This window comes from Helobdella robusta, assembly GCF_000326865.2.
Source record: "Helobdella robusta unplaced genomic scaffold HELROscaffold_4, whole genome shotgun sequence".
Classification (NCBI taxonomy): Eukaryota; Metazoa; Annelida; class Clitellata; order Rhynchobdellida; family Glossiphoniidae; genus Helobdella; species Helobdella robusta.
In genome coordinates, this window is record NW_008704902.1 from 7,583,464 (window position 1) to 7,596,109 (window position 12,646).

The window sequence follows — 12,646 nt, forward strand, 5'->3', positions numbered from 1 at the left end:
ACCCATACATATACTATACATACTTACATTTATAGACACACGTACTCCCATACACACACCCACTCACCGAAACACACACACATACACACACTCCCCAATATATATGTAAGCATTACATATAAACAGTACCTAAACAATCATATACGTTTACAAGGAAATTGAAGAACAATACTAAAAAGATGAAATGAAAAAAATATTTGACCTGAATAATTTTAAATAAGAGAAAATCAGTCACAGTATGGAATAGTAATAGCAATGTTAATGTATAAAAACAGAAAAGAGTTAATAAATTAAACGTTTGAAAAGGAAACAATAAATTGAATTCACTGTCAATCATTTATGATTAAAAAGCAAATAAATTATAACAAAACCAAGAAAATTAAGAATAAAATAAACTATAAAAAAGTTGCAGGAATAATTGTAATTGAATAAAATTAATCGCAGAATAATAAAAAATATTGAAGATCAAGTTGTATAAGAGAACCGAAAGACAAAATTTATGCACTAATGAATATAAATAGGTGTCGTTCTATTCCTAAAGCTGACAAAAAGTTTCAATCTAATTTGTAAAACAAATCATGAAGCATTAACACTATTAAAACAACATAAAAATGTTATTATACACATGATATTGTGATATATTAAAATTTTTCATTTCAATTTTTATTTAATTTATATTTTTTGTTGATTTATATTTTTTTTATGAATTTTTTTTTATTTTTTATGATTTTTATTTTATATTTTTTGTTAATTTTGCCGAAGGAATTGTGCAATAATTTTACATGAGACGTTCAATAAAATGATTTTGGATTATGCGGAAAACATTTTTGGGAAAATGAACGTTAAATGAGACAAAAATCTTAATAAAAATTTAGAAAATAAAAATAATAATATGAGGAGTCTGGTGAAATGAATGTTGGACGGTATCAGTTTACTGTCAATAAGTAGCATTAATTAAGCAATATCGAATATTGTGAGGGTAATTACTAGATGTGTAAACTGTTATAAAAGTAGAAATTAAGAGATTCTGGGCCTCAGATTCAAAGTGTGGCAGATCGCAAAAAGATACTATATTGACCAATAAATTTGAAAAATAATTATTGTAATACTATCCGCAAGTTTAAAGTAATAATTTTGTTTTTACGTGAATGCTTTGCAGCAACAGTTGAACCTCGATGTGCCAGATATGGGAGGAGACACGTTAAATAAAACAATAGCTCTTCACGGCCAGTACGACCCCGACTTTGTGGAATATAAATCTTTTGCACATGCAGTTAGCTTTGTTTATTGAATAAAATATGAAATAATAAATCAATTGCAGTCTATTTTTTGAGACAGTATAATTCTATTTTCCAAAGTACAATAATATTAGTACATTAAAAGATGCGGATCCCATCGATTTGAAATAATTATTTATTATAATAAAGTATTTAAATTGAATTTTTTAATTTTTGTATGTTTTTTTAAACTTTCCACTTTAGCGCCGTGAAGATGCGGCCACTGTTGATGGTGGCATGAGTAGCGAGGGTATTTCACAGGGGGTTCCAACAGGTTATGTGCACATTGAGGCTCCTCTTTCAAGGAGCACATCAGCTCTTGGCCGGTCGGATGAAACTGCGGCCGGCATGTCAGCAAATGGTAAATATCGTTAACCGCTTTAATTATATATAATTGTCATTCGTTAAAAGTTATTTGCAGAAACGTTTATACATACACTGTTTAATGTTTGTTGAAGAATTATTTGTAAACTACGAAACAATGAAACGTGAACATGCACTTTAAACTTTTAGCAGCGGCAGGAGCAACAAGTGGTCAACAGACAACCACCGAAACAACAATCGTTAAAGAGACTTTTGAAAGAAATGTGCCACATGCAGCTGGAAACGCCAGTTATGTCAATCATGAAGATGTAACGAAAAACACAATGTATGCTTACCCTGCAAAAAGCCAAAGTCGAAATGAACAAACCAGGTCGAAAAGCGTTTTAAATGAAATTGATGAAGAGGAGCTTCGCAAGCCTATTCAGTTGAATGAAATTGCTAATTCTAACATTAACGGTGGAGTTTCCCAGATTGGAGCCACTTTAATAAGACCTGAAACACCCGGAGGACAAGGTAAATTAAATTTAAAACACCACTCAATTCGTTTTATAGTTTACTTTTAAAAAATGTATCGAATTTGAAAACAGATCGTCTTAACTACGGAGTTCAGAAATAAAACTTATCACAATAACTCACCGTCATTAGCCATTTCTATTGAAAAGTGAAATTTGTAATTAATGTCATGTGTCATTAGTTACAAATGTCAAGTTTCAGCTTGTACGTAACAATACAAAAAATAACGGTGATATACAGCTGTATCAATAATAATAATAATAAATAATAATATATATTAACAATAATAATATTATTAGCGTGAAATAGCTAATAATAGCAATAATAGAAATGGCATAGCGTGAAATCTGGAGAAATTGCTCAATGCCGACTGAATGGAACTATAGCATGACAGTCCCGCTATACAAAGGCAAAGGTGATCCATTAAACTGTTCATCATATCGGGGTATACGTCTGTTAGAACACTCCCTGAAAATTGTCGAAAAAATCATTGAAAGAAGATTAACGTCGTGTACCACAATCGGAAATTATCAATTTGGTTTTCTAGCGGGGAAATCAATAATTGATGCAATTCACATCCTTCGGCAACTGCAAGAAAAGTACCTCGCAAAGCATCAACAACTATCACACATTTTTGTAGACCTTGAAAACGCATTTGATCGAGTTCCCCGTGAAGCAATCAGATGGAGTCTACGTCGACAATTCATTCCAGAATATCTTGTTCGACTTGTGATGGAAATGTATACGAATACTAAGACTCTTGTCAGCACAACGGTTGGAAACACAGATGCATTTGACATCGGCGTTGGAGTTCACCAAGGCTCGATTCTCAGTTCACTGTTATTTATAACTGTGATGGAAGAAATCACAAAACCGATACGCACTGGTGACATTTGGAATCTAGTATATGCTGATGATATCGTTTTAACAGCCACGTCTGAGCAGAATGCAGCACAGATATTTGAAGATTGGAACACCAGACTCGCCGATCATGGATTCAAAGTCAACATCAGCAAAACCAAAGCAATGAACACTGGTGAACCCATCCAATCCACAGCTACTGGACGATGGCCCCGTTCAGTTTGTAAAGCTGGTGTAGGTAACAATTCAATCAAGTGTCAGCAGTGTAACCAGTGGTGTCACAAACGTTGTTCAAAAATAATTGGTACTTTATCTAAAGTGTCCAATTTTGTTTGTCCTGCTTGCATCAATCCACAACAACAAATTCGAAATAGCACTATTTTTGAAGCCATTAAAATAGAGAAAGTCACATCGTTTCAATATCTAAGGGATGTTCTGGACTGTACTGGAACAGCTGAAGCTGCCGTTCGAGCACGCATACGTGCAGCCTGGAATAAATGGCATCTCCTTGCCTCTATATTGATGCGGCGTGACATCCCACTACCACTACGATCAAGACTTTATAAATCTGTGATACGTCCGGTGTTGTTATATGGTGCAGAAAAGTGGCCAATGACAACTAAACTGGAACAACAACTTCAACGAACCGACATGAAAATGCCCCGATGGATGCAACGAATTAGTCTGAAGGACCACATCAAATCTACCGAAATCTTGCGTCGTGCTGGTTTAGATGATATAAAGGACGAATGCCGGCAACACCGTCTGCGGTGGTTTGGTCATGTCAAACGAAGTGGAAACAGTGCCATAACTTTTCTTGCAGATGTTGAAGTACCTGGCACACGTCCTAAAAGCCGTCCAAAGAAGTCCTGGTCGCAAACAATTGAGCAAGACATGAAAGCTCTAAATTTAAATGAAATGGATACAACTGATCGTCCAATTTGGCGCAAAAAGTTGATGGCAAAGAAAACAACGTCCTACTTCGGGAAACCGGGTCTCTGGATGCAAAACGAAGATTGATTGATTGAATAATAATATTGTTATTATTATTACTATAACTACAATAATTATTTTTTGATTGAGTTAAATGTCGGCACAAGGTGAATGATAATTATACTTAACAAATCAGGTTACGTCCAAAATATTATTAGTGGCAGCGAACCAAACTTCCGTGAGAATTCGATGGCCCTCAATGAATACTCGAACTATGAAGGAGCTTATCTTCAGGACCCGACACGATCTAATCTAGCTTTCCAAAATGAAGTAAGTAATTTTTTCAAAAGTGTACGTAATTATGTTGCTACTTGTTGGAAAGGTTGAATAGTTTTTACATCTTCTGATAATTGCTTCCATCATTTTCATTTTTTTATCCGTTCAACATGCCGTTTTAACTGTGATAATTTTCACTCTCAAAAATAAAAATTGAAGATAATAATGAACGATGTGGGTCGCCCGATATCCTACTACGACGAACAAACGCTGAGGCAGAGCAACATTCCACTCTACACTAACGACATCGGCATGATGAACATGAACAGAAACGCAGATCGTCGGCAGGAATCCAGCTATGTGGAGCACATTGAAGAAACGAGATTTTTATAATGGAATAAATAAAAATTGAACTTTTTAATCAAATTTTGTGATTAACAACGTTTTGTTATGCGCCGATATTTATAGTAAATTTCAAGCTTATTCAATCTGATAAAACTAATTCATACTGTCTGTCCATTTCAAATTAATATATTTCAGTTCATTTTCACCATTTATTTTAAGTTTTTAAGGATAAATCCGTTCTAGCAGGTGTTATTTATATAAATGTTAACGTGCGATCATATATACAACACAAACATATACACATATGTGTGCGTGTGTGTGTGCGTGTGTGCATACATTTAAATTGATTGAAATTTAATTAGCTAACTAATATTATTTTTTCTTACTTTCTATATTTGGCAACTAGCTTCTTTATGTTTAATGTGTTTTAATGTTTTAATAATGAATACAATAATTGACAAATTGTACTCCACTAATCTCAACAGAATCAGAATCACGTGCGAGCTAAGATCCGTGCACTCTAATTTTGTATATGCATATATACAAGCTATCGAGAAGACGTAGCTTATTAACTGGCGCTATAAAGAATCGCATGAAAGAGAAACACAAAACTATTGAAAAATTAAACAGGTAGCTAACTAACGCGGAACATGTTGTGTGTTGTGATTTACACCAATAATTGGATTTCTGACAGTCTTAATCATATATATACATACATACATATATATATATATATATATATATATATATATATATATATATACATATATATATATATATATCGAAAGAAATATTAGCTTCTTAACTTGACTTAAAATATATTTTGTGTTTTTTGATACGTTCAAAATAAAAGCGATCTAATTAAATGATTTTTTATTTGTTAATCAATTTTGTACCGCACAATTATATTCGTAGGACGATATTTTTGACATATGCCGTTTGATCATTAAAACGTAACAAGTAACAAGCAAAACCGATATTTACGGTTCGCTAAAATTTCTGCTTGACACAGTAGAGCTGAAACTTTAAAATGTTAATTTTGGCTTAACCCTCTAACGCATGGGTCCTTTCTTTAAGACCACCCTATACTATGTTTATTTTTTAATTTATTTGCCAAAAAAGCAGGGAGACTGAAGTTCAAGAAAACTTATACGGTCAAGAACTTTTGCACTCCACAATAATTTTTTTTGTTTGAATGATCGTTTTTTTGTTTAATCGTTGGATAAAACCACAATTTTGCAATGTCTGAAATAAAAAAAAATTCTCAACATTTAAAATATTTCCCTCAAACTTTTCTGATATTCGGTTGTCGTGTTTACTATAATTAAAATTCAAGTTATTTTTATTACCATGTGGTCATCACAGTTACTGTTACCGATAGCCTTTTTGTGATCTTCTTAATAAAAGATGCCATGCGCCACAGGTCGCTTGCACATTGTACCATAAAAATCGAACCAATAGCATTGTTATAAATACACATATCTTTAGGAAATAATAAAATACTGTATCATGAAAAGGACACAGAAACACTTGTAACACTTAATTAGTGTGTGTACCCTACGTAACAAGCAATCGAGTCCAAGAATAGAAATTAGGATTATAAGCATGAAATATATTTAGCCTCTCGAATTACTTTTCCACATCATTTTCTGATCATAAACAACCATCTTTCCTTTTTATTAGTATGGGCTTTAGTCTACATTTTTTAAATACAGACTGTTGAGACAAATAAAATCCATTTTTCTTTTCAATATCTGTATTGCCACGTCAATGTCCATTTCTTGAGACAGGTTTTTCAGCCTTATTAGTAAAAATTTAATTAACCTATTATCCGGCATTTTACTAGAATGTTTACATTTAAAACATTTCTTTATTACTTACTATTTCAAGGTTATCCCCAGTAACCTTAAAATTACAAATAATAATCAATTCCAAAAATTTTCCAATCTTTTATAAAACTGATAATAATCCATTCCAATCATTTTGCAATGTTATTTAAAATTGTAAACACCATATTTTATGTTTTTCCAAAATTCCTCTGTTCTATACTTTTAAAGTTTTGCATACATCATGTGTACATTATGTGTACCGCTGAAAAGTTCTTGTAAGCCATCTGCATTAGATGCCAACAGATCAAAACCACGAGCAAACTTGAGATTTTTTACATTTTGTTTTCAATACCAGTCCATCGATCATTGATGTTTATATTTTTTCCATCACTGTTTCCATGTTGTGAAAAATCAGCGATGGTAACGGATCACTTTTTTTGTCGGCTTCCAATATTGATTTTTTTCTGTGACTTAATTGATTCAGTTTTAATGCGTATCAGAAAAACGAGCAGTTTTTGAACCAAAAAGTAATAGAAAATTTCTTACTAGAAACAGGCCAAAAGTTTTTTGGTAACTGTAATTTTGAACTTAAAAAAACTTTCAAAGACTAAGTGACTAATGTATCAAGAAACTGGGCAAAGATGTGAATGACACAGCAATCAGCCATCAATCAATCTTCGTTTAGCATCCAGAGACCCAGTTTCCCGAGGTATGACGTTGTTTTCTTTGCCATCAATTTTTTGCGCCAAATTAAACGATCAGTTGTATCCATTTCATTTAAATTTAGAGCTCGATTGTTTGCGACCAGGACTTCTTTGGACGGCATTTTGGACGTGTGCCAGGTACTTCACCATCTGCAAGAAAAGTTATGGCACTGTTCCCACCGTTTGACATGACAAAACTACCTCAGACGGTGTTGCCGGCACTCGTCCTTTATTCATCTAAACCAGCACGACGCAGGATATCGGTAGATTTTATGTGATCCTTCAGACTAATTCGTTGTATCCATCGGAGCATTTTCATGTCGTTAGTTGAAGTTGTTGTTCCAGTTTAGTTGTCATTGGCCATGTTTCTGCACCATATAACAACACCGGACGTATCACAGATTTATAAAGTCTTGATCGTAGTGCTAGTAGGATGTCACGCCGCATCAATATAGAGGCAAGGAGATGCCATTTATTCCAGGCTCCAGGCTACAGGTATGCGTGCTCGAACGGCAGCTTCAGCTGTTCCAGTACAATCCAGAACATCCCTTAGATAGTTGTTGATGCTTTGCGAGGTACTTCTCTTGCAGTTGCCGAAGGATGTGAATTGCATCAATTGTTGATTTCTCTGCTAGAAAAACAAATTGATAATTTCCGATTGTGATGCACGACGTTAATCTTCTCTCAATGATTTTCTCGACAACTTTCAGGGAGTGTTCTAACAGACGTATACCCCGATATGATGAACAGTTCATTGGATCACCTTTGTCTTTGTATAGCGGAACTGTCATGTTATAGTTCCATTCAGTCGACATTGAGCAATTTTTCCACACTTCACGGCAAAGCTGTAGTAACGCTTGGATACCTGCAGTACCATATGCTTTGATAATGTCATTTGTGAGTCCAGAGGGCCCTGCTGCCTTTCCATCCTTCATAGCTTTCAGAGCTTCTGTAAGCTCCTCTACAGTGATGTCTGGAATCGGACCTTCGATGGGTGGAGCGTCAAAGTTGACATTGATGGGATTTGTTTCATTTAACAGACGGTTGAAGTATTTTCTCAGCCATTCGATCATTATATTCGATCAGCCATGCCCAAAGTTGGAAAAATTATTAAGTTATTTATACATAATAATTACAATAATTAAGGAGCAAACTTTTTAGCCCTGGCCTTTTGACGAGGTAAAGAACTAGCAACTCAATATAACATTTGAACTTTTATTTAATCGAATTGATTTAATCAGTCAAATCATTTCACATAGATATCAATCAACCAAACCATCTCACACAGACATCAATCAATCAAACCATCTCACACAGACATCAATCAATCAAACCATCTCACATAGACATAAGATTCATAAATAAAATTATGTACCTTCGTCATACAGTACCAGAAACAAATAGAGTGTTTCAACAAACTATTTAAATAAATATTGAAAATTGCTAAAGAATTAATTAAACAATTCGAGATTGATTGTGGTTGTTTGGCTGTTTGGCAAAAGCTACCAATGTGACGTTTGAATTCCATCAACCTCAGACATTTAAACTTCATTTCATATTACAAGTCTGCGAAGAACAAATGATGTAAACTTTTACATACGTGAAAAAATAAAACAGTAACACGTGAGGTTATTTAACTATAGTACTTAAAACCAAACACTAAATAAACTTTAAAACTAATAATATCAATTTTGCAATGTTATTTAGAATTATGAAAACCATTCCAATCATTTTGCAACGTTATTTAAAATTATAATCAACCTATTCCGGCCATCTTATTTAAAATTATACTCGATTCTAATTTTTTTGAAATTTTATTTAAAATTACTAACAATCCAGTTCCATATGTCCGCTACAATACCCATTACACATGTATTATATATAAAGAAAATTTTAAATATATATATATATATTTCTATTTAAATTTTTTAAATATTTTGTTCAAAATTCTTAAATTTCTTGTCATTTCTATTTTTAAAAGCCATAATAATTTCGTTTAGAAATTTTGCTTAGGACAAAGATAAATAATAATTTTGTTTAGAAATTTTGCTTTGGACAAAGATAAACGCTAGGCGTTTCCGGAGCCGCTAATGAGTCGCCACACTAAGGCCCTATTGGGCAAAGGAAAATTAGAAAAAAAAGATAAATTTTCTAGTCCTGCTCTCGAGTGTTCAAATTGTAGAGGGTTTATTGATAATATCTGGCCATCGTTAACCGGCGAGGTTCTTGTAGTTGTTGGATGCATCAGGAATATATCATGGACTTACGAAAGTGGTTCGAACTCTAGACCAGCTGTTTCAGAAAGTAAATCTATTTCGGACGTGGTGGCGTGTGTTACAGAGCTAAAAAAAACAATTTATCGGACCAATTTACAAAGCTCCATGTTAAAACATCAATTCTCTGATTTGCAAAAACAGTTGAATTCAGCAGTTCGTTCTGATACTGAAGATAACAATGTTGTGAACCCATGGAATAACGTTGGTGTTACTACCGATGATATCGTTAAAACTGGTATTGCTGCTTCAGCCATTATTAATGCTAATGACCATAATCAAGTTGGCGTCCATAACGGCAGCAGTCTTAGCAACAACCAATTTAAATTAAATAAAACTAGCGATTTAATTAATGCAACTAGTCGACCATGGGAGGATAGGTTAACTTCATCTCAGATTTGTCCTTCGTTGTCTGACCATTTCCCTGTATTTTGTTCTTTTAATTTGTCTCTAAACTTTAATTTATCTGAAATATATTGGTTAAGGTTCAACTCTAATCCTTCCAACATTGCTAAATTAAATAATTATTTAAATAATTTTGATTGAAGTCTTGTTTTAAACTGTCCTGACACAGATGCAGCCTTTGAGCTTTATACAAATGTTTTCAAAGTAGCTGTTTCTAAATTTTGTGTAGTTTTTATGAACCATTCACGAAAAAAAAGCCATGGATTACTAAGGAATTTAATGGATATAGGTTTAATGGTAAACGTACTTGGATCTATTGAAATCATGTTTGAGTTTGAAACAAAGTAATTCATATAATTTAATTGTTGATAATAAATTAATTAATGATGACTCAACCTTATGCAATGTTTTTAATGATCATTTTTTTTAGTTTTGTTAATTACAATAATTCTTCTGGTTCTGACACTGCAAGTCTTAATTATAAAAAATATCTTTCTGTTGATATTGTAAACTCTTTTCCCCTTTTTGACTGTTCTCAATTTGAAATTTTAGGCATCATTAATATTTTAAAAATTCACATAGTTGTGGCGATGATTGTTTTTCTAATTTTTTGTTGAAGAAAACTGCTAATAATATTATGCCATTGCAATACTTGATAAATTTATCATTTAACAATGGCTGTTTTCCTAAATGCTTGAAAGTTTCAAAATTCATGCCTTTATTTAAAAATGGTGATAGACATGTTGTTAATAACTATCGTCCTATTTCTATTATATCTAGTTTGTCAAAGGCCATTGAAAAAATTGTTCAAATAGACTAACAAAGTTTCTAAATTCTTATAATGTATTTTGTTATAATCAATACGGTTTTCATTCAAAATTATGTACTGAATTTGCAATATCAATCCTCGATTATAGTCGCCATTCTTATGGGTCGGACTTTTTTATTCCATTCATCGGTTTCTGTCTCCAAGCCGATCTATCCATTGCGTCTGTCTCCTTGAGACCAAGTGCCTTCAAGTCCTCCTTCCTGGATGGTCTGCATCCAGTACTTTTTCAAATTTGCAATAAGTGATGTAATTAATTTTGTTTCTCTTGCTTTAGAGTCTAAGAAATTTTACATTAAATTGATTCATTAGATCACAATATTCTATTATACAAATTGTATTTTTATGGTATAAGAGCTTTTATGGCTTTCACTTGGTTTGAATTTTATTTCAAAGATCGTTATCAGTATGTCTGCATTAATAACTCTATTTCTCAACTGTCTCCTATTGATTTTGGTGTTCCGCAAGGTTCAATCCTAGGTCTACTGTTGTTTAACACTTTTATCAATAATTTTATAAGTGCATCTAATGTACTGAAGTTTATACTTTTTGCAAATGATACTATTGGTTTCTATTATTAACTAAGAATTATTTCTTGTTTATGATTGGGTAGCCTCTATTAATAATGCCAAAACATTATTTATATTTTTTGGCCCTAAAATTGGTTTGTATCATCCTATTTTATTGCTAAATAATAGAAGTCTTATGTCCAGGGTATGACATAAAACTGCATCCACGCTGCCTTGCGTGCTTTTGAGTGAAAGGCTAGGCCCACCGCTTATAACTGGTGGTTGTCGTCAGGATGGGTGTCCGGATGTAAAAACTTTTCCCCAAATTATTCCTATGCCTACACAAAGAAAAACAACGGCCCTTGTCCCCAGCAGGCCTTAAGTGGTCAAGGGGTGCCAAGAATCCCTGAAAAGTATGCAATAGCGGAGGGATGTTGCAGAAAAATTCAGAATGGCCCCTCTATGGTACTTATACTTGGAAAGCTCAATGTTGGATCACTGACTGGCCACAGCATGGAAATCGCAGAAATGCTCGAGCATAGAAGGATTGACATCTGCTGCCTTCAGGAAACCCGACGAAAATCGAATGGTGTCTGTCATGTCAACTCAGACAAAGAAAAATATAAACTATTCTGGAATGGTCGAAAGACGGCCAAAAATGGTGTTGGAATTTTTGTCAGAGAACCGCTAGCCCAAGAAGTAATGGATAATAAAAAGATTAATTCACGTCTCATGTGGATCAAGCTTCGCATAGAAAAGCAAACAATGATTATTTTTGCTGCATACGCACCCCAGACAGGCGAATCAAAAAAGATGAAAAATGACTTTTGGACTGCATTCTCTGACACCATCTCAACAATACAAAAATGTGAAACAATCCTGATTGGAGGCGATCTCAATGGCCACGTTGGAGAGAAAACAGATGGTTTTCACAACGTGCATGGCGGTTTTGGCTATGGAAAACGGAATGAAGATGGCAACCGCATCCTTGAGTTTGCTGAAAGTCACGGGTTTTGTTTACTGAACACATATTTTAAAAAGAGGTTGGAAAATCTCATAACATACAAAAGTGGACCATCAGCCACGCAAATTGATTTCTTCGCTGTCAAACAACCACACCGAAGGCTGTTCAAAAACGTCAAAGTTATACCTGGCGAATCATGTGTCGCCCAACATAGACTCCTTGTGGCAGACCTGGTTGTCGAACTGTCAAAACATAAGTCTAAACAAATGTCTCGGAAAATCAAAACGTGGAAGCTGAAAAGCAATATTCATCGATAAAAATTTTAACAGATTGTCGCCACACAGTTAGACCACCAATCGCAAGCCAGTACAGATTGGAGTACATACAAAACCGTTTCAATGAACGCTGCAACTACAGTTTGTGGGGAAAACAGGTACAAAACGTCAGCATGAACGGGACACTTGGTAGTGGAATGACAGTGTACAAAATGCAATAACTGAAAAGAAAGTTGGATACAAGCAATGGCAAAAATCAAAGTCTGTAGATGACCATAAAATTTTCCATGAGAAGAACAACTATGCAAGACGTCAAGTTGCACTGGCACGGA

The 12,646-nt window shown here is 33.8% G+C and overlaps 2 protein-coding genes across 2 annotated transcripts; both read left to right on the top strand.

The window, feature by feature from the left end:
- Nucleotides 1-799: 799 nt before the first annotated feature.
- Nucleotides 800-5,401, top strand: HELRODRAFT_189058 (hypothetical protein; the record flags this gene model as incomplete). Its single annotated transcript, XM_009024954.1, has 7 exons — nt 800-841; nt 1,160-1,273; nt 1,482-1,638; nt 1,794-2,114; nt 4,105-4,238; nt 4,404-4,762; nt 4,783-5,401. The coding sequence occupies 6 exons, from the start codon at nt 800-802 to the stop codon at nt 4,575-4,577; spliced, it is 942 nt and encodes a 313-aa protein (XP_009023202.1). The 3' UTR covers nt 4,578-4,762; nt 4,783-5,401.
- Nucleotides 5,402-9,152: 3,751 nt separating this feature from the next.
- On the top strand, nt 9,153-12,099 carry HELRODRAFT_162878 (hypothetical protein; the record flags this gene model as incomplete). The annotated part of the gene is made up of 3 exons (XM_009024955.1): nt 9,153-9,617; nt 11,424-11,774; nt 11,965-12,099. The coding sequence occupies 3 exons, from the start codon at nt 9,153-9,155 to the stop codon at nt 12,097-12,099; spliced, it is 951 nt and encodes a 316-aa protein (XP_009023203.1).
- Nucleotides 12,100-12,646: the final 547 nt, after the last annotated feature.